The following is a 25,873-nucleotide window of genomic DNA, read 5'->3' on the forward strand; positions in this document are numbered from 1 at the left end:
ATGTCGAGTTTTTATTCCTGACCTACTGGGTTACACCAGCATTTTGTGTCTTATGGATTTCCAGCATCTGCAAGATCTCTTGTGTTTAAAACTGACTTGGTAACAGTCAAGAAGAAATTTATTGTGACTTGTACATTAAAGCAACCATTGTGCATAGCTCTGCTCATTAGATATTTGTAATCTAAAAATAGTCTTTATACAAGTCAATGGAACTGTGAAAATATGATAGGTACAATAACAAGCATTTTTTGAAGTAGTATTTAAATTCAAAGTAAATATTATCTGAAAGGTGTAAATTGGATAAGTAGGTGGGTGGTTTGGTGGTTAGCAGCAGATGTAACAAGGACTGCAAAGATAACACCCATTTCACAATGATTGTCTGTAAAGTAACACTTCCGTCTGTAAAATTTACATGAAGTCCATGAAATATTGTCGCTGAAATTGCCAAAATGTGTTTGATTCTGCATGCAACTGTTCTTTTGGCACTTGGCATGAATGGTAAGTGTTTTGTACTGTAGATTATGTTACTTCCTATATTAGGGTAAAAGATTAAAATCACCGTAAAGTAAGAAAGAATCCAAACTAAAACCATTAAATATATGGCTCTAAAGAACTTGCCGAGACTATGTACCACAAAAACTGAAGAGAACCTACTCCATTAACTTTGATTTTTGATGCTAAATGATTTCGGGTAATTAGGAAATCCTAACCTGATTTCTAAGCACACGTCAGAAAAATTGAGTGATCAATTCCGGTGGACACTTTAATGCTATTTTAACTTCAAATCAAATCTAATGTAAGTTCGACATGATGCAAAGCAAAATCCTAAAGTGTCTGGTTGTCCGTTTGATCTCTTGGGATATTTTTGAACCCAGATACTATTGAAAAAGCTATGCAATCCAGACAAAGTTTTATTTGCCCAGGATAACAATCTAGCATGTTTAACTGAAGCAATGAGTAGTTAACATATTGACTGAAAGGTGATTTTAATGGGAATTTTTTAAAATTAATTGATAAAACCTGAAAAGTGTTTATGAATTCCAATTATTGGGACCAAAATAGGATAATGTTATATAATGCCATTCTGAATTGGTCTGAGATCAATATCTAAACTATACCAAAAATGCAAGTAGCAAATGTAGAGTCAGTTCTTATACAGAACATGCCTTATTTAGGTTGTTGAATAATATTAAGTCTAATTAGCTGTTAGAAATCTTCAAAAGGCAGTGCCTTAAGAAGATGGCATCTATTATTTAGGACTCTCACCACCTAGGATATGCCTTTTTCTTAATACCATCAGGTATGAGGTACAGGAACCTGAAGACCCACATTTAGTGCTTTTGGAACAGCTTCCTTCCCTTTGTAATTAGATTTCTAAACGGTCCATGAACATGACTTTCTTACTCCTCTTCTGCACTATTTGTTTATTGTAATTTATATCACTTTTTAATGTTTTGCAATGTGCTAGCATTGGAGAGGATCTAGAGGAGGTTCACAAAAATGATTCCAGGAATGAAAAAGGTTAATGTATGAGGAGCATTTGATGGCTCTGGGCCTGTACTCACTGGAGTTTAGAAAAATGAGGGGGGATCTCATTTAAGCATATCAAATATTGAAAGGCCAAGAATGAGTGGATGTAGAGAGGATGTTTTCTGCAGTGGGTGAGTCTAGGACTAGAGGGCACAGACTCAAATAGAGAGATGTCCATTTAGAACAGGGATGAGAGAGAATCTCTTTAGCTGGAGGGTGACGAATCTGTGGAATTCATTGCCACAGAAGGCTGTGGAGGCCAAGTCAATGAATATACTTAAAATGGAAGTTGATATGTTGCTGGTTAGTCAGGACATCAAAAGTTATGGGAAGAAGGCAAGAGAATAGGATTGAGAGGGATGATACATCAGCCATGAACTGTGAAGCAGTCTGAATGTGCTGAGTAGCCTCATTCTGTCCCTATGTCTTATTGTCTTATGATACTGCTGTCCCAAAACAATAAATTTCATGACATACGTCAGCGATAATAATCCTGATTCTGATTCTGAAAACGTGCCGGAAACCTTCAGCATGCCAGGCAGTATAATTTATGAAAAGAGAAACAATTAACATTCCTGGATCTTTCATTCAAACTAGGGAAAGTTATTGCTCATAATCTATGATGGCACAGTTCATACAGTAGATTGATCAACCTATGACTCTTTTTTTATGGGTTTCAGATGAAGGTTGAATTATTTTCATACTGTATGACATCAGGTCCCTGCAACCCACTCACAACATGCATTGATGCCTGAGTGTGAATTTAGTTTGGGCTCTTTCCAACCATATTACTGACATGTGTTTGCTTCATATATGGGTTGACAGTAAGCACTTGCCTTTTAAAGTGACCGTAATCTATTAATTTTGAGCTGTAATGTAGGTGATAAATAAGTCTCACCACTAGTTTCTGCTGAACGAGCTCTCATTATGCTGGTGGCAAAAAGAGCTGATTTAAATGCTTTTCATGAACAATGACCATTTGAAGTAACTCTTTTGTTGTTCCAACATTTGCAATGATATGACTCAATGGATCTTGGCATAGTTTCAGTCAGAATCCTATACAGTTGAGGAAAAGGGAGAGTAAAATTCTATGATATTTTCTGATTTACTTTTCAAGCCTGACAGGATAAGACCCTGAGGCAGGAATTATGTTTAATCTTCAATATGATAATGGAAGCAGAACTAACTGTATAGCCCTCTCTGCATTGTGTGTTAAGCATTAGTTAATTGAGGATGACTATCTATACTCCTTTCTATTAATGCCACTACATGTGGTTTTGTAGGAACCAGTGTAACCGTGCAATAAAGCAATAAAACCTTCTGCCTTTAAGGATGTGGAGACATTGGCTAATTATCTTCTAGTTATTACTAATAGCTATTGACTTTCATTCATTTCTCTGAGTAAATATTGTCCATAAAATCTGTTAAATTAAAATCCCCATAAAATAGCCAGTTTTATTACATTGTTCACATTTGTTGGCCATTGGGGTTGAATCAAAAAAGTTCCAAATACCAATATGTGAGCTCTAGTCTGGATTTTAATTAGCCAAATGTTCATATGCACTAGCAGAGGTTTGACAGTCATGTCAGCAAATATTTGTTTTTTGGTCAGGTGCATTGGTCAATAGCAAAGTCACCCAAATCATCTTATTAATTAAGCAAGATAGCTGCCTTGTATAAAGTCTTGCATGTGTGATTTATTTTAAATCCTGCTAAAACAACTCACATCTGGTCTCATGCTAATTTTGAGAAAAACATACACTGAAGGAAGGCAAACAACAGGAATTCTGCAGATGCTGGAAATTCAAGCAACACACATCAAAGTTGCTGGTGAACGCAGCAGGCCAGGCAGCATCTGTAGGAAGAGGTCCTGACAAAGAGTCTCGGCCTGAAACGTCGACTGCACCTCTTCCTACAGATGCTGCCTGGCCTGCTGCGTTCACCAGCGACTTTGATGTGTGTTGACTGAAGGAAGGCAGCAGTTTACATTCGTCACTGTAGAAGTCATGGAGTCATGGTCATGCAGCATGAAAACAGACCCTGCGATCCAACTATTCCATGTTGACTAAGATTCCCATCTAAGGTAGTCCCATTTGCTTGAGTTTGGCTCATTTCCTCCAGGGTTTCCCAACCTGAGGTGCACAGACCTCTTGGTTAATGGTAGGAGTCCATGGCATAAAAAAAACATTGTGGATCCCTGCAACCTTTCCTACCACATGCACCTGTTCAAGTGTCTTTTTCAATGGCGTTAATGTACTTGTCTCAACCACATTGTCAGGCAGCTCACTGCATATAGTGACTACCCCCGGGTGAAAAAGTTTCCCCTTCGATTCCTGTTAAACCCCTCCCCTTTCACTTTAAATTTATGCTGTCTTGTTCCTGGTTCCCCAAGAAATAAATTTCTTTTATTTCTAAAGAAATAAAATCTAGGTATCTTGCATACAACTCAGAATTACAGAATATTGCCTGCTTAGTGAGCAAAGGTGAATGTTCTAAACTCCTCTTGAAGCTGATCATTGAATCTGGAAAGTCTGTGTTCTCCTGTTGAAGTCTCATGAAGTTTGAAGGAACAGGAGTTTCCTGGTCTCATACCGAAGGGCAAGTCCAAGATCCCTTAGTTCACCAGCAACTTTGATGTATGTTGCTTGAATTTCCAGCATCTGCAGAATTCCTGTTGTCTGATTTAATGGAGTTGGTTTAAGTATATAGTTTAATTAATCATGTTCAATGTTTTCATTTATTAACAGTATTTAATATTCACAAATTATTTCTGACGAGCTTTTCAAAGTTCAAAAAGTTCAGGAGTTCAACGTAAATTTGATGTTCAATGTCAGTGGCATAGACATTGCAAACATTCTAGTTCAAGGACAATTTTGATAACTGGTAACATGGCCTGAGAAGGTAATTATACTTGCAAAAGCCTTATGCTCCCTCTCACACCCAGGAGTCAGTTATCCTGAAGGAAACTGCACCTAAGACTGTACAGGGTAAAAAAGTAGATTTTGTGGACAAATAATCAGTGAGCTCCAGTGAGTTGTCAGTTTGCAGAAAATCCAGTCCAAGCCATTATAGACAAAAACAACAGGAATTCTGCAGATGCTGGAAATTCAAGCAACATACATCAAAGTTGCTGGTGGACGCAGCAGGCCAGGCAGCATCTCTAGGAAGAGGTGCAGTCGAAATTTCAGGCCGAGACCCTTCGTCAGGACTAACTGAAGGAAGAGTGAGTAAGGGATTTGAAAGCTGGAAGGGGAGGGGGAGATGCAAAATGATAGGAGAAGACAGGAGGGGGAGGGATAGAGCCGAGAGCTGGACAGGTGATAGGCAGAAGGGGATACGAGAGGATCATGGGACAGGAGGTCCGGGAAGAAAGACGGGGGGGGGGGGTGACCCAGAGGATGGGCAAGAGGTATATTCAGAGGGACAGAGGGAGAAAAAGGAGAGTGAGAGAAAGAATGTGTGCATAAAAATGAGTAACAGATGGGGTACGAGGGGGAGGTGGGGCCTTAGCGGAAGTTAGAGAAGTCAATGTTCATGCCATCAGGTTGGAGGCTACCCAGACGGAATATAAGGTGTTGTTCCTCCAACCTGAGTGTAGCTTCATCTTTACAGTAGAGGAGGCCGTGGATAGACATGTCAGAATGGGAATGGGATGTGGAATTAAAATGTGTGGCCACTGGGAGATCCTGCTTTCTCTGGCGGACAGAGCGTAGATGTTCAGCAAAGCGGTCTCCCAGTCTGCGTCGGGTCTCACCAATATATAAAAGGCCACATCGGGAGCACCGGACCCAGTATATCACCCCAGTCGACTCACAGGTGAAGTGATGCCTCACCTGGAAGGACTGTTTGGGGCCCTGAATGGTGGTAAGGGAGGAAGTGTAAGGGCATGTGTAGCATGTGTTTCCCTCCCCCCCTCTCTCTGCATTCCGCAGGGATCGCTCCCTACACAACTCCCTTGTCCATTCGTCCCCCCCATCCCTCCCCACTGATCTCCCTCCTGGCACTTATCCGTGTAAGACGGATCTCCTGTCTTCTCCTATCATTTTGCATCTCCCCCTCCCCCTCCAGCTTTCAAATCCCTTACTTACTCTTCCTTCAGTTAGTCCTGACGAAGGGTCTCGGCCTGAAACGTCGACTGCGCCTCTTCCTATAGATGCTGCTTGGCCTGCTGTGTCCACCAGCAACTTTGATGTATGTTGCAAGCCATTATAGACCAGGTTTCTATTTCTTTGTTATTTAGGATTAATAAATACATTTGCAAAGATGTGAGAGATTTCAGAAGTTTTGAAAAAGGAATCTGAGTATTACATAGAAAATAGAAACATAGAAACATAGAAAATAGGTGCAGGAGTAGGCCATTCGGCCCTTCGAGCCTGCACCGCCATTTATTATGATCATGGCTGATCATCCAACTCAGAACCCAGCCTTCCCTCCATACCCCCTGACCCCTGTAGCCACAAGGGCCATATCTAACTTCCTTTTAAACATAGCTAATGAACTGGCCTCAACAGTTTGCTGTGGCAGAGAATTCCACAGATTCACCACTCTCTGTGTGAAGAAGTTTTTCCTAACCTCGGTCCTAAAAGGCTTCCCCTCTATCCTCAAACTGTGACCCCTCGTTCTAGACCTCCCCAACATCGGGAACAATCTTCCTGCATCTAGCCTGTCCAATCCCTTTAGGATCTTATACGTTTCAATCAGATCCCCCCTCAATCTTCTAAATTCCAACGAGTACAAGCCCAGTTCATCCAGTCTTTCTTCATATGAAAGACCTGCCATCCCAGGAATCAATCTGGTGAACCTTCTTTGTACTCCCTCTATGGCAAAGATGTCTTTCCTCAGATTAGGGGACCAAAACTGCACACAATACTCCAGGTGTGGTCTCACCAAGGCCTTGTACAACTGCAGTAGTACCTCCCTGCTCCTGTACTCGAATCCTCTCGCTATAAATGCCAGCATACCGTTCGCCTTTTTCACCGCCTGCTGTACCTGCATGCCCACTTTCAATGACTGGTGTATAATGACACCCAGGTCTCGTTGCACCTCCCCTTTTCCTAATCGGCCACCATTCAGATAATAATCTGTTTTCCTATTTTTGCCACCAAAGTGGATAACTTCACATTTATCCACATTAAATTGCATCTGCCATGAGTTTGCCCACTCACCCAACCTATCCAAGTCACCCTGCATCCTCTTAGCATCCTCCTCACTGCTAACACTGCCACCCAGCTTCGTGTCATCCGCAAACTTGGAGATGCTGCATTTAATTCCCTCATCCAAGTCATTAATATATATTGTAAACAACTGGGGTCCCAGCACTGAGCCTTGCGGTACCCCACTAGTCACCGCCTGCCATTCTGAAAAGGTCCCGTTTATTCCCACTCTTTGCTTCCTGTCTGCTAACCAATTCTCCACCCACACCAATACCTTACCCCCAATACCGTGTGCTTTAAGTTTGCACACTAATCTCCTATGTGGGACCTTGTCAAAAGCCTTTTGAAAATCCAAATATACCACATCCACTGGTTCTCCCCTATCCACTCTACTAGTTACATCCTCAAAAAATTCTATGAGATTCGTCAGACATGATTTTCCTTTCACAAATCCATGCTGACTTTGTCCGATCATTTCACCGCTTTCCAAATGTGCTGTTATCACATCCTTGATAACTGACTCCAGCAGTTTCCCCACCACCGACGTTAGGCTAACCGGCCTATAATTCCCCGGTTTCTCTCTCCCTCCTTTTTTAAAAAGTGGGGTTACATTAGCCACCCTCCAATCCTCAGGAACTAGTCCAGAATCTAACGAGTTTTACATTTTATCTTCTAGTTTTATTTTTATGCATTTATTCTAATTGGATTCATTTTCACTTTAGTAAAGCTTCCAAACCGTTTTAAATGTAAACATGTCAAACTTTGTGTTTTATCTGCTTCTAGCTCAAACATTGTTTTGTACAACTTGGATGCGGAAAATATTCTGAGGTTGATCATGCAATGATAGGTACAAATAGACTTAATTTACGCAAGGGGCAAAGTAACTTGTAATACAAAACTTGGGGTCTGATGTGCACTTATCTTGCATAAATTGAGTTCAGTAAAATAGAAAGGCCTGTCCACTCAGAAATGCTAGGTTCATAAATCCCACAGAAAAAATAACTTAGTTCTTATTGGATTATTTTACCCTATCACATGAAGGAAATGTGATAGAGTACCCACTTCCCAAATAAAATGAGAATTGGAATGTTAGTGCATTTAGCCTTTGTGGTTCTTATTGTTTGCCAGTTGGAAGTGCAGTTTTTGGTTGAATGAGTTTGACTCTTAATAGCGTCACAAAGAAATCTAGCATAATATTTGTAAGCATGTGTATGAATTATCCTCTTTGGGTCCTAAATAATTTAACTGGCTAGCTATCACTCATTCTGTGCAGGTTCTGGAGGGAATGGCATAATCACAATGATCCTACAGCAGTATTCCAGTTTTGTGTATGAACATGAAGGTCTAGAATACAAGAGCAGGGATGTACTGCTGAGGCTTTATAAGGCACTGGTGTCACCTAACCTTGAATATCATGCAAACAACAGGAATTCTGCAGATGCTGGAAATTCAAGTAACACACATCAAAGTTGCTGGTGAACGCAGCAGGCCAGGCAGCATCTCTAGGAAGAGGAACAGTCGACGTTTCAGGCCGAGACCCTTCGTCAGGACTAACTTGCTTGAATATCATGAACAGTTTTGGGTTCTTCATCTAAGAAAAGATATCCTGGCATTGGAGAGAGTTCTGTGAATGAAAAGGTTATCATACAAGGAACGTTTGATAACTTCGGGTCTGTACTCTCTGGAATTTAGAAGGATGAAGGGGGATCTCATTGAAGCCTTTTGAATGTTGAGAGGATGTTTTCCATAGGGGAGGAGTCTAGGACAAGAGGGAACAGCCTCAGGATAGAGAGGCATCCATTTAAAACAGAGATGCAGGGAAATTTCTTTAGCCAGATGGTAGTGAATTTGTGGAATTGCTAGCACCAGCAGCTGCAGAGGCCAGATCCTCAGGTGTGTTTAAGGCAGAGTTTGATAGGTTCTTGATTGGACAGGGCATCAAAAGTCACAAAAAGGCTGGGGAGTGGGGCTGAAGAGGGGAAAAAAGGATCACCCATGATTGAATGATGGAGCAGATTCAATGGGCCAAATGGCCTAATTCTGCTCCTATGTCTTATGGTTTTATGGCCTTATAACTTTAGCCAGATGGAAATAACTCAGCATTCCTCTAAAAAAACCATTAACATACTCCTGTCATCATTATTAGCAAAAATAACAGTTCCCTATTTGAGTTTAATTGTATATTTATTCAAACACACTGCCAGTTAATTAAAATCTTACAATCCCGCAAATTTAGTCTTCACATCTGCAACTCTGTCCTCATGTACCTCTTCTACCCAACACTGGCAAATCTCCATTCAGCATTGTGGAGTTTTCCTTCCCCACCAATCAAATCTCTTCTAAGATCTACTTAAAATCCCATCGCAATGATTCCTTTTTTTTGGCTTAGAGTTAACTTTTCTCTGATTTCATTGGGACATAATCTTGTGATGAAGGTTGTTACGTACTATAAGTTAAATGTTTTGTTTTTGTAATATGTGATTCATGATGTCCTTTGAGCATCTCATCTGCTGTTCACTTCCAGCATTGCAATAATAGGTTTGCTGGCCTCGAGTAAACATCAGAGCTTATATAAATTGTTCATGTCATAAAGGACTGGGATTTATATGGAATGTCCCATGACTGCTGGGAATCCTAAAATCATGACTAAGAAATAATTGCAAGAATAGTTACAATTGTAATGTGAAAGCTTGGTGGGTGATAATGGATCAGCCTAAGATTGCTTCGGAGAATAGGAAAATCATCTGGGTGGGGCAACCCATTAGTAACTATTTAATGTCTTGATGAAATTTCCCTGATTATAAAATTTTCCTGTTAGAATTAATATGAAGGGTTTTAAAATAAAAATGGACTACACCGTAGCATAGTGGTTATTACGACCCTTTACAGTACGAGCAACCCGGGTTCAATCCTTGCCGCTGTCTGAAAGGAGTTCTCTCCATGAGTGCATGGGTTTCCTCCGGGTACTCCAGTTTCCACTCACACTCCAAAGACGTACCAGTTGGTAAGTTAATTTGTCATTGTACATTGTTGTGTGATGCCGTTCGAAGGTCCTGAAGGGCCTATTCCACGCTGTATGTCAATACATGCATACATAAATAAATAAAAGGGGTCATAATGAACCTCAGAGTGCAATGTATAAATGGTATCAATAACAAAGTTAATGTATTATAAATAACAAAGATCCTTGTTTCCAACTCAGATATTTTATGAATTAGAGCAAATGCAAGTTAAATCTGCAAACATAAGTAGCTTACTCTGGGCTGAGCTCAGAACATCACCACACCCTGTATCTGTAGAATTTTTTCTCCATTCCTACGAGTACCACAATGCTTTCTGAAATTCCCCATTGAGTGCTTGTTATTTTTGACTTGTAAATCAACAAATTAAGTTTATTCATATCTAATTCTTACAAACACCATGTCTGATTATTATACATTTCATCCACAGTGCTTCCATGTGTAAATAAGTCAAGTAGAAACGCCACTGTTGGAGAAGCTGTCCTCCTCGACCCAAACTGCACGGACTGTAATGCATCTTCAGTTGAATGGAAATTTTCTTCAAACTTGATGAGCAGCTGCATTTCTTCTTATATTGCAATAGAAGAGCCAATTTCTAAAACTATTTTTGGCGCATTTAAGGGTAAAGTGAACATTCTAAACAAAGGACTTCATTTAAGGCTTTCATCTGTTCATTTCAACAACACAGGGAACTACACCAGAATTCTTACAACAAGGAATGGAATGGAGCACTGTGTTACCATAACAGTCAATGTACATGAAGGTAAGGATTAAATGCTAAGCTGGAAAGGGCGAATTAATATAATATTATTAACAATAATAATTATTTTTGCAATCAGTGCTTGTTTGCAATTGTTCTATAATAATTAAACATTTGAAAGTACACTTTCTGTTGTATTGTGACAAGCCCCAATTTATATCATACATCATATTTTTCCTGATAAACATTTAATGCCTTAAAGACTTATTGGCTTGAATACAACTTTGGCACTGATTTCTGCTGAATTTTGCCATTTTTAACATCAATGAAAATGGGAGAATGCGGTTAATTCTTCTTTTAATGGTAATTTTTTCCATTTTGAGTTATTTCCAAACCATGTGTTACTTACTGATCAAAAAAGTTGATGTTTGGCCCTTCTAACACCCCCCAAACCTGTTACTTTGCTGTCTGTAAGTCAGTGTATTGAGAGCAATTCAAGGTGACTCATCTTAAATTTCTTCACCTTTTTTCCCACATCAGGAAATCCCCACACAAAAATATCTAGGTCAAGAAGCTTAAGCATTCTAATCATTTAGTGCTTGAAACATACTTTGACTGTAATTGAAATATATTTAAATGATTTAACATTAAAACTTAACCTTGATTAAGTGTACTTGAACCCCTTTGTAAATGCTTGCTTCACTGTTATATACAACAGGGTATCACTCTTCTGTGTCTTGTCTTTCCTTGTAGCAGTCTAGAGCTTTTCCTCTTTACTAGACAGTCTTGCAACTCTTTCACTGCACGTAAAGACTTGTGTTTCTCTCAGCAGCTCTTTTTACAATAACTTTATTGTCTTCCTCCTTTGCTCATAATTAAAATGACAATGTCTGTTCTCTCTCTTGCTTTGCATTCCATCCACAAACCCCTCTTTCCCATCTCCTCATTTATTTATGTGACTACTCAGGGGAGGGTTCACAATGCTAGGAGCTCTTTTAAATCCTTCTTCACCGAAATTTCTTATTTCTGGTTGTTTCAGAATCAGAATCAGTTTTAATATCACTGGCATATATTGTGAAATTTGTTAATTTTATGACTGTGAACAATGAAATATATGATAAATAAACATATAGAAAAGCATATATATGTCTATTTAAAGTTAAATTAAAATAAGCAGTGCAAAACAAAACAGAATAAAAAAGTAGTGAGGTAGTCTTCATGGGTTCAATGTCCATTTAGAAATCGGATGGCAGAGGGAAAGAAACTGTTCCTGAATTGCTCAATGTGTGCCTTCAGGCTTCTTTTCCTCCCCACCAATGGTAGCAATGAGAAGGGTGCATGTCCTGGGTGGTGGGGATCCTTAATGATGGATGCCACATTTCTAAGGCACCGCTCCTTGAAGATGCCTTGGATACTCCGGAGGCTAGTACTCATGATGAAGCTGACTGCTTTCACAACTTTCTGTAGCTTCTTTCAGTGCCGTGCAGTAGCAACCCCTGCCCCCGTACCAAACGGTGATGCATCCAGCCAGAATGCTCTCAATGGTACGTTTGTAGTAGTCTTCAAGTGTTTTGTTGTTAAATCAAATCTCCTCAAACTCCAAGTGAAATATAGCCACTATTGTGCCTTCTTTATAGCTGCACCAATACGTTGCATCCAGGTTAGGTCCTCGGAGATATTGACACCCAGGAATTTGAAGTTGCTGACACTCTCCATTTCTGATCCCTGTATGGGGAGTTGTTTGTGTTCCCTCGCCTTATCCTTTCTGTAGTCCACAATCAGCTCTTTGGTCTTGCTGATGTTGAGTGCAAGGTTGTTGCTGTGGCACCACTCAGAAATCTGGTATATCTCGCTCCTGTACTCTCTGACCCACTTCTTAACCTGACATTTCTCTAGATCAGGTGTTCACGACCATTTTTACGCCATGGATCATGATCATTAACTGATGTTCCCGTGGACTCCGGGCTGGAAGCCCTGCTCTGGCTGCTCATCCTTTAAGTTCATCACTTCCGAGTAATTTCTCACTTATTGAATCCAATATTCTGTTGAACTTGTTTACCATGGTGTATATTTTAATCTTTCTGCCTTTAAATCCAAGAGATGAAGAGAGTAATTTTAATGGAAAATTGGTCCAACCATTGTTTTGCTGGGGTTTCTAGACCACACCAAGCATTATCTGATCCAATGTTAGCTTGTTCAACAACAGTTCAAAGATTATCTGAAAAAGCAAAGATGACACCTAGTTTCTTCTTTTTTCCCCCACCATTCACTTCATAGCTCTCTTTTTTTTGTTTTCTCTTCCAAATGGTGTACACCACATTGAAATGATTGGATACTATCCAAGTAGTTCTTCACAATTTCCATCCCTTCCCCTTGCTGATTAGTGCAATATTCTCCCACATTCCCTTAGTTCAAAATCATGTCTTTCTCTGGATTTGATTCATCTCATAGAACATAAAACATAGAACATAGAACAGTACAACACAGTACAGGCACTTCGGCCCACAATGTTGTGCCGACCCTTAAACCCTGCCTGCCATATAACACCCCACTTTAAATTCCTCCATATAACCTGTCTAGTAGTCTCTTAAATTTCACTAGTGTATCTGCCTCCACCACTGACACAGGCGGTGCATTACACACACCAACCACTTGCTGAGAAAAAAACCTTCCTCTAATATCCCCCTTGAACTTCCCACCCCTTACCTTAAAGCCATGTCCTCTTGTATTGTGCAGTGGTGCCCTGGGGAAGAGGTGCTGGCTGTCCACTCTATCTATTCCTCTTAATATCTTGTACACCTCTATCATGTCTCCTCTCATCCTCCTTCTCTCCAGAGAGTAAAGCCCTAGCTCCCTTAATCTCTGATCATAATCCATACTCTCTAAACCAGGCAGCATCCTGGTAAATCTCCTCTGTACCCTTTCCAATGCTTCCACATCCTTCCTATAGTGAGGCGACCAGAACTGGACACAATACTCCAAGTGTGGCCTAACCAGAGTTTTATAGAGCTGCATCACAACCCCGTGATCCTTAAACTCCATTCCTCGATTCATGAAAGCTAACACTCCATAAGCTTTCTTCACTACGCTATCTACCTATGAGGCAACTTTCAGGGATCTGTGGACATGAACCCCCAGATCCCTCTGCTCCTCCACACTTCCAAGTATCCTGCCATTTACTTTGTACTCTGCCTTGGAGTTTGTCCTTCCAAAGTGTACCACCTCACACTTCTCCGGGTTGAACTCCATCTGCCACTTCTCAGCCCACTTCTGCATCCTATCAATGTCTCTCTGCAATCTTCGACAATCCTCTACACTATCTACAACACCACCAACCTTTGTGTCATCTGCAAACTTGCCAACCCACCCTTCTGCCCCCACATCCAGATTGTTAATAAAAATCACGTAAAGTAGAGGTCCCAGAACAGATCGTTATGGGACACCACTAGTCACAATCCTCCAATCTGAATGTACTCCTTCCACCACGACCCTCTGCCTTCTGCAGGCAAGCCAATTCTGAATCCATCTGCCCAAAATTGCCTGGATCCCATGCCTTCTGACTTTCTGAATAAGCCTACCATGTGGAACCTTGTCAAATGCCTTACTAAAATCCATATAGATCACATCCACTGCACTACCCTCATCTATATGCCTGGTCACCTCCTCAAAGAACTCTATCAGGCTTGTCAGACATGATCTGCCCTTCACAAAGCCAAGCTGACTGTTCCTGATCAGACCATGATTCTCTAAATGCCCATAGATCCTATCTCTAAAAATCTTTTCCAATAGCTTTCCCACCACAGATGTAAGGCTCACTGGTCTATAATTACCCGGACTATCCCTACTACCTTTTTTGAACAAGGCTACAACATTCGCCTCCCTCCAATCCTCCAGTACCTTTCCTGTGGACAATGAGGATATAAAGATCCTAGCCAGAGGCTCAGCAGTCTCTTCCCTCGCCTCGTGAAGCAGCCCTGGGGAATATTCCATCAGGTCCTGGGGACTTATCCGTCCTAATGTATTTTAACCACTCCAACACCTCCTGTCCCTTAATATCAACATGCTCCAGAACATCAGCCTCACTCATATTGTCCTCACCGTCATCGAGTTCCCTCTCATTGGTAGATACCGAAGAGAAGTATTCACTGAGGACCTCGCTCACATCCACAGCCTCCAGGCACATCTTCCCACCTTTATCTCTAATCGGTCCTATCTTCACTTGCTTTTTGCTTTCTTTATATTTGCATATAATCTAGGCTCTGTATTGACAGGCTGTTGTTCTCACCTCAATAATTCAGTTGCAAGAATATAATCTAATTTAATGTACATTGGAGGTTTAATCCCTTTATGATACATGGTTATTTTCTCCAATCAACAACAATTATTACCCCATAAACTTCAGTGATTATTTTATCTCCTTTCTTGCTTCTTCAAAACTTATCCTGTCTTACCTCCTGTTCATTTGAAACTAGCATAATAAACTGGTGGTGAACCAACTTCTCTTCCTGGATCTAACAGCTTCTGCTATTAAGTATCTCTTCCCTCCCTGTATTGTTTCTCTGCTTCCAAATATGCATCATTTGCACTCCTCAAAATTTCTACCCCTCTGTCTTGATAAATTGCTGTGTATCTTCATAAAATCTTTTCTATCCAGAATTATAAATTTTGTTAGCTCCCCACCTTCCCCAAAGTTTCATGCTTGAACTTGATCTGGTTTGCACTCCTGCCACAGTATAAATGACTCTGAAGACCCATCTCTATCTATCTTCTGAATACCCAGTCCTCCTTGGCTGTATCTCCTCTTTATTCAGATTGGTCAAATTCTTATTCTACTCCCATTCTTATGTGTGTCCACTAAATCAGTTGGAAAGGTTACTTTTCCCACTCCCACAGTTGCCCGTCTCCAATAATATTTTCTCTGCACTGCTAATATCGTCTTTTGTCAGAATATTAAATTTTACATGAATGTATTGTAAGTTTTACTTGAATTCAAGTTTTACATGAATGTAAATTTTGCATGAATGTATGGTAAGTATTTAGGATCATTCTGTTTTGATCAAATATCACGCTGTTTGTTGGCAAATGAGCAGGAATTTCCCATAACTAATGCTGAGAAGACTGAAGGCATCCGTTTTGTAGCAGAGGGCTGATTGCAGACTGGTAGCTGAAGACGTGGTGTTGTGGGTGCATTTTAACTTCCCTTACTGAGCATACAATCTAGGCTCTGTTATTGACAGGCTGCTGTTCTCACCTCAATAATTCAGTTGCAAGAATATAATCTAATCTAATGTACATTGGAGGTTTAATCCCTTTATAATATGATGTTATTTTCTCATGATCAACTACAATTATTACCCCATAAACTTCAGTGATTATTTTATACCACGGTAAGGCTGTCATCGTGTGAACGGTGCAATGGAAAACTAAAATGAAATTTAAATTGCTCTTGCAAATGCCTCTCCTAATGTGCCAATGAAATAAATAACCACACATCCTAAGTACCCACATCTGGCCTTTTTCATCAAAAGAGTAAAGCAACACAAATTTCCAGTGTTGCAGATTCGGTCTTTGGCTGACAGTGAGAAAAACATGGTAAGCTGCCTCGATGACTGTCATCTACTGTGATGAAGTGCTTTGACTGTTAGTCTGGAAATATATCAACTCCTGCCTGAGGAGTGCCCTGGATCCACTCCAATTTGCCTACCTTCACAAAAGGTCAACAGCAGGTGCCATGTCATTGGCCCTACACATTTGGTCAGTGAAGGTGCAGACATCAGGATGTTTTTCATTGACCACAGATCAGCATTCAACCCTATAATCCACTCTAAACTTATTGCTAAGCTCCAAGAATCCATGATTTCCTAACTGACAGACCCTGTTCAGTACAAGATTGTCAACATCTCCTCCACACTCCCCATCAGCACAGGCGTACCACAGGACTTTGTGCTTAGCCCGCTGCTTTAGTCACATTATATTTGTGATTGTATGGCTAAATACAGCTCTAATGCCATATTGAAGGTTGCTGAGAACACCACAGTTGATGGCTGAATCAAAGTTGGTGACATATCTGCCTGTAGGATGGAGGATGAAAATCTGATTGAGTGGTGCAACAACTTCTCACTCAACCTCAGTGAAACTTAAGAGCAGATATCAATTGCAGAAAGAAAAAGCCAAAGTTCCATGAGCCAGTCCTCATTAGGGGATCGGAGGTGAACAGGGTCAGTAGCTTTAAATATCTTATCATATCAAAGTATCTGTCCTGGGACCAACACGTAATTGCCATCACAAAGAAAGCACAACAGTGCCTCTGCTTTCTTAAAAATTTGTGTGGATTCAGCATATCCCCAAAAACTTTGTCAAATTTCTATAGCTGCATAGTACAATCTAACTGGTTGCATCACAGTCTGGTATGGAAACATCAATGTCGAGGAATGGAAAAGACTATGGAAAGCAGTAGACACAGCCCATTCGATCACAAGCAAATCCCTCCCACTGTTGGGAACCCTTACATCCATCATCAAGAACCACCATTTAGTCCATTCTGCCTTCCTGCTACTATCCTCAGGGAGTAGATACGGAATACTTAGGTCTTCACCACCAACTTCAAGAACAGTTATTACCCTCTAACCATCAGACTTCTGAACTGGCATGGCATAAGTCACCATTGTAATGTATGGACTTATTTCTTTTAAAGCAATGACCATTGCCTCCCCCCCCCCCCCACAAGCAGTAGGCATTGGTATGTTATTGATATGTTGTTTGTACATGCATTATGTATGCATGTGCATTCTCTCTCTCTGTCTGTCATTTCAATGGGAATACACCAGTTAAAGCCATCTCCCATTTCCATGCTTTTATTTAATTGATATGTAGTTGTGCACAGACACAACAAATTGGCAACAAGTACGAAACTGGATGTCAGAGAATATCACCAACTGCACCGACAGTTATGGATGAAATAGTGAGAGTTAAACAGCACAAGAAGGCCATCACAGATGCTAACAAACATGTGAGTACAGCGTAGAAATAGTGAAAGACATGCTGAATTTAAAATGAAAACAACATGTTGACAGCTTCAGTGGGAAAGTTGGTAAATTTGATATCACTAATGAAGGCTGGGAGTGGTATATTGAGAGGGTTGAACTGTATTGTAATGCAAATAATGTGGGGGAGCAAAAGAAAGCCCCTACACTTATTAGTTTAATGGTTGCAAGGACATACAATCTCTTATGTAACCCAGTAATCCCTGAAAAAACAGCAAGCAAGACATCAGATAAAGTTGCTACAATTTTACAAAATCACTTGAGCCCTAAACTTCTGACAATGGCTGAGAGATTTAGATTTTAGAAAAGGAGTCAAATTTTACAAAACCAGTCAAAAGATGAAAGCCTTTCTGAATACATTGCAGAACTATGCAAATCTTCCCAGCACTGTGACTTTAGAGATGAACTTTCTGATGCATTAAGAGTCAGGCTTGTATGTGGCATGCATAGTCAAAGCATTCAAAATAGGCTGTTATCCAAAAGAGACCTAAGCTCAGGACAGGAATTGGCCATTACAATATCATTAGAGACTGCAGCAGAACTACAGAAAAGGAGGTTAGACTGTGAAATTCACAAAATGTCCCTGAATAGTGCAAAAAGCCAAAGATGTTATCATAAGACCATAACCATAACCATAAGGCATTTGAGCATCATTAGGCCATTTGGCCCACCGAGTCTTCACCACCATTCAATCATGGCTGATCCTTTTCTTTCCCTCCTCAGCCCCACTCCCCGACCTTTTCCCCGTACCATTAATAGACCATATTATTCAACTTTCATCTAAATGATTTCCTTTATATTTAACTTTGATTGGTCGTATTAATGCAGTAAGATGTTTTTTTTGCCAAAATTTTTATATATATTTCAGGCATTACCAATCTTTGTTCCAAAATCTTTTTTTGACAAAGTCGACTCTAAAATCTCTTCATTTATTTGGCAAAATAAAAACCCGAGACTGGGTAAAATACATTTACAGAAAGCTAAGAGAGATGGAGGCTTAGCATTACCTAACTTTAGATTTTATTATTGGGCAATTAATATTCGACATATGAAATTCTGGTTACTTGACCAGGATATACTATCCATTCCTAAATGGGTAGCATTGGAATTACAATCTGTTCAGGGTTATACACTTGGCTCTATTTTAGGTTCCTCTCTTCCTTTTGATTTGACACGCCTTAAACAGGTGTCTAACCCGATAGTTAAATATACCTTACGTATTTGGTTTCAATTCAGAAAATTTTTTGATCTTAATCAATTTGGGTTAGCGATTCCTATTTTAGGTAACATATTTTTTCCTCTCTCTTTTACGGATCGTGCTTTTCAAATTTGGAAGACTAAGAGTATTTCACGGTTTTTGGATTTATTTTTAGATGGTTCCCTTATGTCTTTTGAACAATTATCTAATAAATATAACTTATCAAGAATACATTTTTTTAGATATCTACAAGTTAGAAATTTCCTAAGTACTATACTTTCTTCCTTTCCAATGCTTCCTCCTACATACATTTTCGATACTATAATTAACCTTAATCCATGTCAGAAAGGTGCATCGGCTATGATTTATAATATTATTATGAAACTTAGGAAAGCTCCATTTGATAAGATTAGAGTAGATTGGGAACAGGAATTGGGGTTTATCATTTCCGTGGATGACTGGGGGCAGATTTTACAATTAGTCAATACTTCCTCTATCTGTGCTAAACATTCTCTAATTCAATTTAAAGTTGTTCATAGAGCACATATGTCCAAAGATAAATTAGCGCGCTTTTATTCTCATATTAATCCTTTTTGTGATAGATGTCCGGGGCAGATAGCCTCTTTAACTCATATGTTTTGGTCTTGCCCTACTCCGGAAACTTTTTGGAGAGACATTTTTAATATTATCTCCAAGGTATTGAATATAGATATCTCTCCTCACCCTATTACTGCTACCTTTGGACTACCTAAAATTTCCAGTAATCTTTCCGTAGAATGATTGCATTTCTTACTTTAATGGCGAAAAGATGTATCTTACAACATTGGAAAGAGCTTAATGCTCCAACTACCTTTTTTTGGTTTTCTCAGACGATATTATGCTTGAATTTGGAGAAAATTAGAAGCAATCTTTATGACTCCTCATTTAAATTTGAACAGACCTGGAGATCCTTTATTCAATAGTTTCATTTAATGTAATATATACCCTTCTTGTTTTTTTTACTGTTTTTAATGGAGGTCGGGATTGAGGATGTGATTTTAAGTTTTTTAACTCTGTTTGGTTTCAAGTTAGCCCATTGCTTTGCTTTGCTTTTAGTTTAGTTGTACGGTGGGTTTTTTTGGGGTTTTTTTTTTCCTTTTCTCTATTGATATATATATATATAAATTAGTATACTATTATGTTACCTTGGTACGTTATGTTTAAATTACATTGTTTGTAGTTTTTTTTTGTATTAATATCTTTGTAATTTTATTATATTCTAACAGTGTATTAGTGCCTATACGGCTTACCTTTTTGTATACTTATTCAATAAAAAGATTTAAAAAGAAAAGAAAGAGTCTTCACCACCATTCAATCATGGCTGATCCTTTTCTTTCCCTCCTCAGCCCCACTCCCCAACCTTTTCCCCGTAACCTTTGATGCCATGGCCAATCAAGAACCTATCAATGTCTGTCTTAAATACATCCAACAACCTGGCCTCCATGGCTGTCTGTGGTAACCAATTCCACAAATTCGTCACCATCTGGCTAAACATCTCCGTATCTCTGTTTTATATGGACGCTCTTCTGCAGGATATCCCAGGAACACAATGTTACCTTGATGACATCATTGTGACTGGCAAGAACGAAGAATAGCACCAACAGAACCATGGTAAAATGCTTACCAGGCTGAGTGAGTATGGTCTGTGCACAAACAGAGAGAAATGTGAGTTTTTGCAGAATGAAATCTTTTATTGTGGACATGTCATTGACAATCATGTCTTACATGTCACAGGAGAAGACTGAAGCAGTTCTACAGGCACCCAAACCAGAAAATATGTCACCACTCAAGTCATACTTGGGCCTTGTAAACTACTACCACTGGTTTCTCACATACATTGCTACAGTGCTGCACACATTGAATGCACTGTTACAGACAGGAGCAAAGTGGGAATGGTCGGAAAGATGTGAAAAGTCCTTCAAGGAAACAATGAGACTAATAGACTAATAACATAACTGAACTGCATACCGTTATGACCCATCCCTGCCCATCAGACTGGCGTGTGATGTGTCCTCTTATGGTATTGGAGTTATTTTGTCACACATTATGCAAGATGGATCTGAATACCCAATTGTGTTTGCTTCAAGATCACTGACGAGCGCCAAACACAACTACGCACAGATTGACTGAGAGGCCCTTAGTCTAGTATGGGGAATAACGAAGTTCCACCGCTACCTCTGCGGGCAAAAGTTTATGCTAGAGACAGACCACCAGCCCCTGGTGTCTATTTTTAATCCCAGGAAGGGAATTTCAGTAACGACTGCGGCCTGGATACAATGTTGGGCACTATTCCTAAGATTCCACTCTTATGACATAGAGTTCAAGGGTACCAAACAACACAGCAATGCTGATGGCTTATCACGTCTTCCGTTATTGGCAATTGAAGAAAGGAAGTCTTCATATTGTGACCCAGCAGAACTGTTCCACATCACATTGGTGGACCAGTTTCCAATAACAAATTCCAGAATAGAAAGGGAAACGAGGAATAACCCAATATTGTCAAAAGTCAATGAAATCACCATGCACAGATGGCCAGCTCATAGTAACCCCCTATGTTTCCAGAGTTCTCAGCAAGATGAGTCCAACTGTCTGTATGTCAAAGAATGCTGAGTATAGATCTCATGTTTTTTGTTCCCTCTAAACTGCGCACCAGAGTGGTAGAAAATCTGCATGAAGGACACCTGGATACAGTCAAGATGAAGAGCTTTGTGTGGTGGCTGGGATTAGACAATCCCGATGAAGGCCTGGTCGAAAGCTGTTCAGGATGACAAAAAGTTTGAAATGCACCCCACAGGCACCATTACACCCAAGGGAGTGGCCGTCGTCACCATGGCAAAGAGAACATACTGACTTTTCTGGGCAATTCATAGAGTCCATGTTTCTGATTGCTGTGGATGCTCATTGGAAGTGGTCAGCGGTTTTACCGATGAAGTCAACCACCTCACCTTACCAGAACAAATTGTGAGTGACAACAGACCACAATACATGTCAGAAGAATTCCGACTGTTCATGAAGAAAAGTGGTATCAGACATTTCAGGTCAGCTCTTCACCACCCAGCAATGAATGGGTTAGCTGAAAGTTTTATCCAAACCTTCAAGGAGTCCATTATAGCGATGGATGAGGAGGACATTTCTCTACAGTACAAGGTGGACAATGTCCTTTTTGTGTATCGGAACTCTGCTCATGCGACAACAAATCAAACACCTGAGATCCAGACACCTGGAGGGAAGTACGGATTAAACAGTTCAGCCAGTTGCCAAGTGAAGCAACAGGGAGCTTCGAGATTGGACAGAAAGTCCTATAGTGATTAATGAGAAGACAAGTGGACATCCAGTAGGATAGCTATAAAAACTGGAACATTGATGTACACTATGGATGTTGGATATCAAACATAAAGATGTCATGTGGACTAGATACTGGATGCTCAACTGAAGAAATCGCCTGAGTCGATTACATCTAACATATGGATACAGTACAGTCACCAGAGTTACCTCTGAGTGATGATCATGTCACTGACAGCAACGTGATATAGGAAACCAAGAATGTTTTCTTAGGCAAGACACCTGCCAAACCTGATGCCACTCTACAGGTGCAAAGGCACTATCCTGAAAGAAACAGAGGGCCAACTGAAAGTTTGAGCCATTAGAACTGTGAAGGTAGTTGTGGACTGTTATTGTGAAAGCATGTTTATTTAAAATATAGATTTATGAAAGAGAAAGTTGAATTTTTTGTATGTATACAGTTTCATGTTGCATTAATCCAAAGGGGGAGGAAGTGTAACGTATGGATCTATTTCTTTTTGAGCAATGACTCTCCTTAGCACTACGTATTGATCTGTTGTCTGCGCATGCCTATTATTCTTTCTGTCTCCCTCATTGCAATGTGATGTGAATACACTAGTTAAAGACATCTCCCACACGTGTGCTTTTATTTAATCAATATGTAGTTGTGCACAGACACAACAACCACAACTCTGAACTGATTCTACAACTTAGAGACTCACTTTCAAGGACACTTAACAACTCATGTTCTCAGTATTATTTTTTATTTGTACAATTTCTCTTCTTTTGCACATTGGCTGTCAATTATTGTTTATATATAGTTTTTTCATAAATTCTATTTCTTCATTTTCCTATAATTGTCTGAAAGAAAATACTGCCTACTTATGTACTTTGATTATTTTTTTCTATTTATATAGTGCCGTTAAATAGCAAAAATAGCAAATAGTCAATGATCCTGAAACTTTAGGTTGTTTAACCTTTATACATAATTCATAGTTAGTTTTATAAAAAGGGGGAGCAGAATATTGAAGCAGTTTGTTACTAGTAATTCAGGTGTCAAAATCACAAGGCTTCATGTGAAGAATGTTTAGCAGAGTAGCCCTATTGTTCATAGACTGCCTGCAAATGCTCTCTGGTAGGGAATGAGGATAGTCAAAAAAACCTAGAAGTGAAAATATGATTTGATAGAACTTATTGTGCACTGTTGATTAACAGCATTGACCAGATGACTTCAGAATCTCCCAGATGGTAGAGACTATAACTTCATGGTTTTCCTGGCTGCAAACAAAATTAATAAGCCTGCACAGGTCTATCGAACTGTGTGAGATGAAATACACCAAGAGACATCGGACAATCATACATGGTGCAGAGTTTTGGAAGAAGTATTGCACAAGCAGGGACAAAATGTCAGCTTGAGTGTAGATTAGGTATACATGCAGTCTGAGGTGAACAGATGAGCCTGTGAGTCCGTTGTTGTAAATATTAAGAGAATTACCACCAGTCATATTCTCAAAGTAGAGAATCATACTGCAGACTGCAGGAAATACGTATGTTGCCTGAGATGGTTTCTGGAGCTTATTATATGCTAACTACTCAAGAAATCTCATAGGAAGTCAGATTTATTCCACTCACAGACAGTGAAGAAATAGACCTTGTCTTGGTGCATCTGCATTGCAGATTGTCTGGTGATTTTCAGGTGAATCAAACCCTGAGAAAAATTGTGGTTTCTGGCTCGGTTTGCAACCTGTAATACGTGAATGAGGTGAGTTGGGCAGGGGAAGGTGTGTCTGCAGAGGAGGTATGCATTCATACATTTGTTTTCCCCAATTAGCAGCTAACAAGTCAGAGGCAAATATTGTTGGAAAAACAACTAAATGATACAGAAGCTAGCCATATCTTTTAAAATTTGCCAGAGTCTTGCATCCTTTCAGATGATCAGCATGAAAACATTTGTGGTTTTCCTAATACATCCTTTTCTGAGGTGTAGGTAGGTGGAGAGAAAGATCAGCAGGGGTTTTAGTTTTCTTTGTAGTGATTGCAGTCAGTATTAATAAAAGCCATTACTTGACCTTCCGCATGTTAATGATTTCAGAGCGACATTCTGCCCAAGGTCCAAACTGATGGTCTTTGATGAGTCAGAGACCTCAAGTGCAAGTGAATTTACTACAACCTCCTTCGACAAAGAGAGTAGAGAACTATCAGCTGAAACAAAAAAAAATCACTTTTGCATCTTCACAATTCTTTGCAAAGAGACAAAAGCACTTCAGAAAACTCAAAAACAAAAGTTAACATCGTAAAGAATGAATGAAAAATACAGTTGGTATGGTGCAGCTCTGCAGTGCTAAATAATATTCAGGTTGGAACAAACATCATAAGTGTCCAAACTGATCAAACATTTGCAGAGTCACACCAGAACATAATAGAGAAATATGAGAGCATGCCTGATAATGATTGGATGCTGCAATGATTAGAAGAGGTTGGGATAATGAGGTTGGTGGGGAACACTTTGTTGAAGAACAGTACCAATTGGAGACATGGCCTTTTTACAATGGGGTTACAGAGGTCTACCAGAGCTATGGTCATTTGCCCTGGTTTTGTGATTTAAACGGTGCAGCTTTGGGATGGTGGAAGCAATAAAACTTGGATGTTCTGTGAATAAGCAAGAACTGTGAATGTTAATTTCAGTCGTCTGAAAAATGACAATATTTGGGTTGGATTATTGTTTGTGTTGGTCACTAGCACAAATGAAAATGCATTGAAATGACCAGTGTCAATTTTGATATTGGACACTGAAATCCAGAAATTGGTGCAAATTCCTTCCATTTCTGAATAAACCATTTTTTCAACTACAGTAGCTGTACAAGGTTGCACATAGACGGGGTGAATCAAGTTGGTTGAGGCAGTCTTGAGGAGGACTTCATAGAATACATCCGTGATGGCTTTCTTGAACAACATATTACAGAACCTACAAGGGAATGTGCTATCTTAGGTCTGGTCCTGTGCAATGAGACAGGTAAAATTAGTGATTTTGTAGTTAGGGATCCTCTTGGAAAGAGTGATCACAGTATAATTGAATTTCTCATACAAATGGAGGGTGCAATAGTTCAATCTAAAACCAGTGTATTATGCCTAAGCAATGGAGACTACAATGGGATGAGCGAGGATTTGACTAGTGTAGATTGGGAACACAGGCTATATGGTGGGACAGTTGAGGAACAGTGGAAGACTTTCAAAGAGATTTTTCACAGTGCTCAACAGAAGTATATTCCAGTTAAAAGCAAGGGCAGTAAGGGTGGGGAGAGCCAGCCATGGATAACTAAGGAAATAAAGGAAAGCATCAAATTAAAAGCTTGTGCATACAAAGTCACCAAGAGTAGTGGGAAACTGGAAAAGTGGGAAAACTTTAAAAAGCAACAAAGTACCACTAAGCGAGCAATAAAGAAAGGGAAGCTGATTGAGGACTTCAGGAAGGTTAAGACGAAGGAATGCACACCAATCCTCATGGAGGGTTCAGAAGTGGAGAGAGTGAGCAGTTTCAAATTCCTGAGTGTCAAGCTCTATGAGGACCTAACCTGGCCCCAGCATATCAATGCGTTTATAAAGAAGGCAAGGCAGCAACTATACTTCATGAGGAGTTTGAAGAGGTTTGGTATGTCAATAAATACGCTCAAAAGCTTCTAGAGATGTACCGTGGAGAGCATTCTGACAGGCTGCATCAATGTCTGGTATGGCGGGGGGGGGGGGAGGGTGGAATGCTACTGCACAGGAGCAAAAGAAGCTGCAGAGGGTTGTAAATTTAGTCAGCTCCATCTTGGGTACCAGCCTACAAAGTACCCAGGACATCTTCAAGGATCGGTGTCTCAGAAAGGCAGCGTCCATTATTAAGGACGCCCAGCACCCAGGGCGTG

General features: G+C 39.9%; 1 protein-coding gene across 2 annotated transcripts in view; it reads left to right on the forward strand.

Moving 5' to 3' along the window:
• Positions 1 to 365: 365 nt before the first annotated feature.
• LOC134347545 (uncharacterized) overlaps positions 366 to 25,873 on the forward strand; it is a 69,436-nt gene continuing 43,928 nt past the window's right edge. For both annotated transcript variants that reach the window (XM_063049899.1, XM_063049900.1), the window contains exons 1-2: positions 366 to 498; positions 10,134 to 10,466. In XM_063049899.1, coding sequence (XP_062905969.1) covers positions 450 to 498; positions 10,134 to 10,466 — 382 coding nt within the window. In that variant the 5' untranslated portion in view covers positions 366 to 449. The remainder of the gene's footprint in view (positions 499 to 10,133; positions 10,467 to 25,873) is intronic.

This window comes from Mobula hypostoma, chromosome 6 (assembly GCF_963921235.1).
Source record: "Mobula hypostoma chromosome 6, sMobHyp1.1, whole genome shotgun sequence".
NCBI classification, from domain to species: domain Eukaryota; kingdom Metazoa; phylum Chordata; class Chondrichthyes; order Myliobatiformes; family Myliobatidae; genus Mobula; species Mobula hypostoma.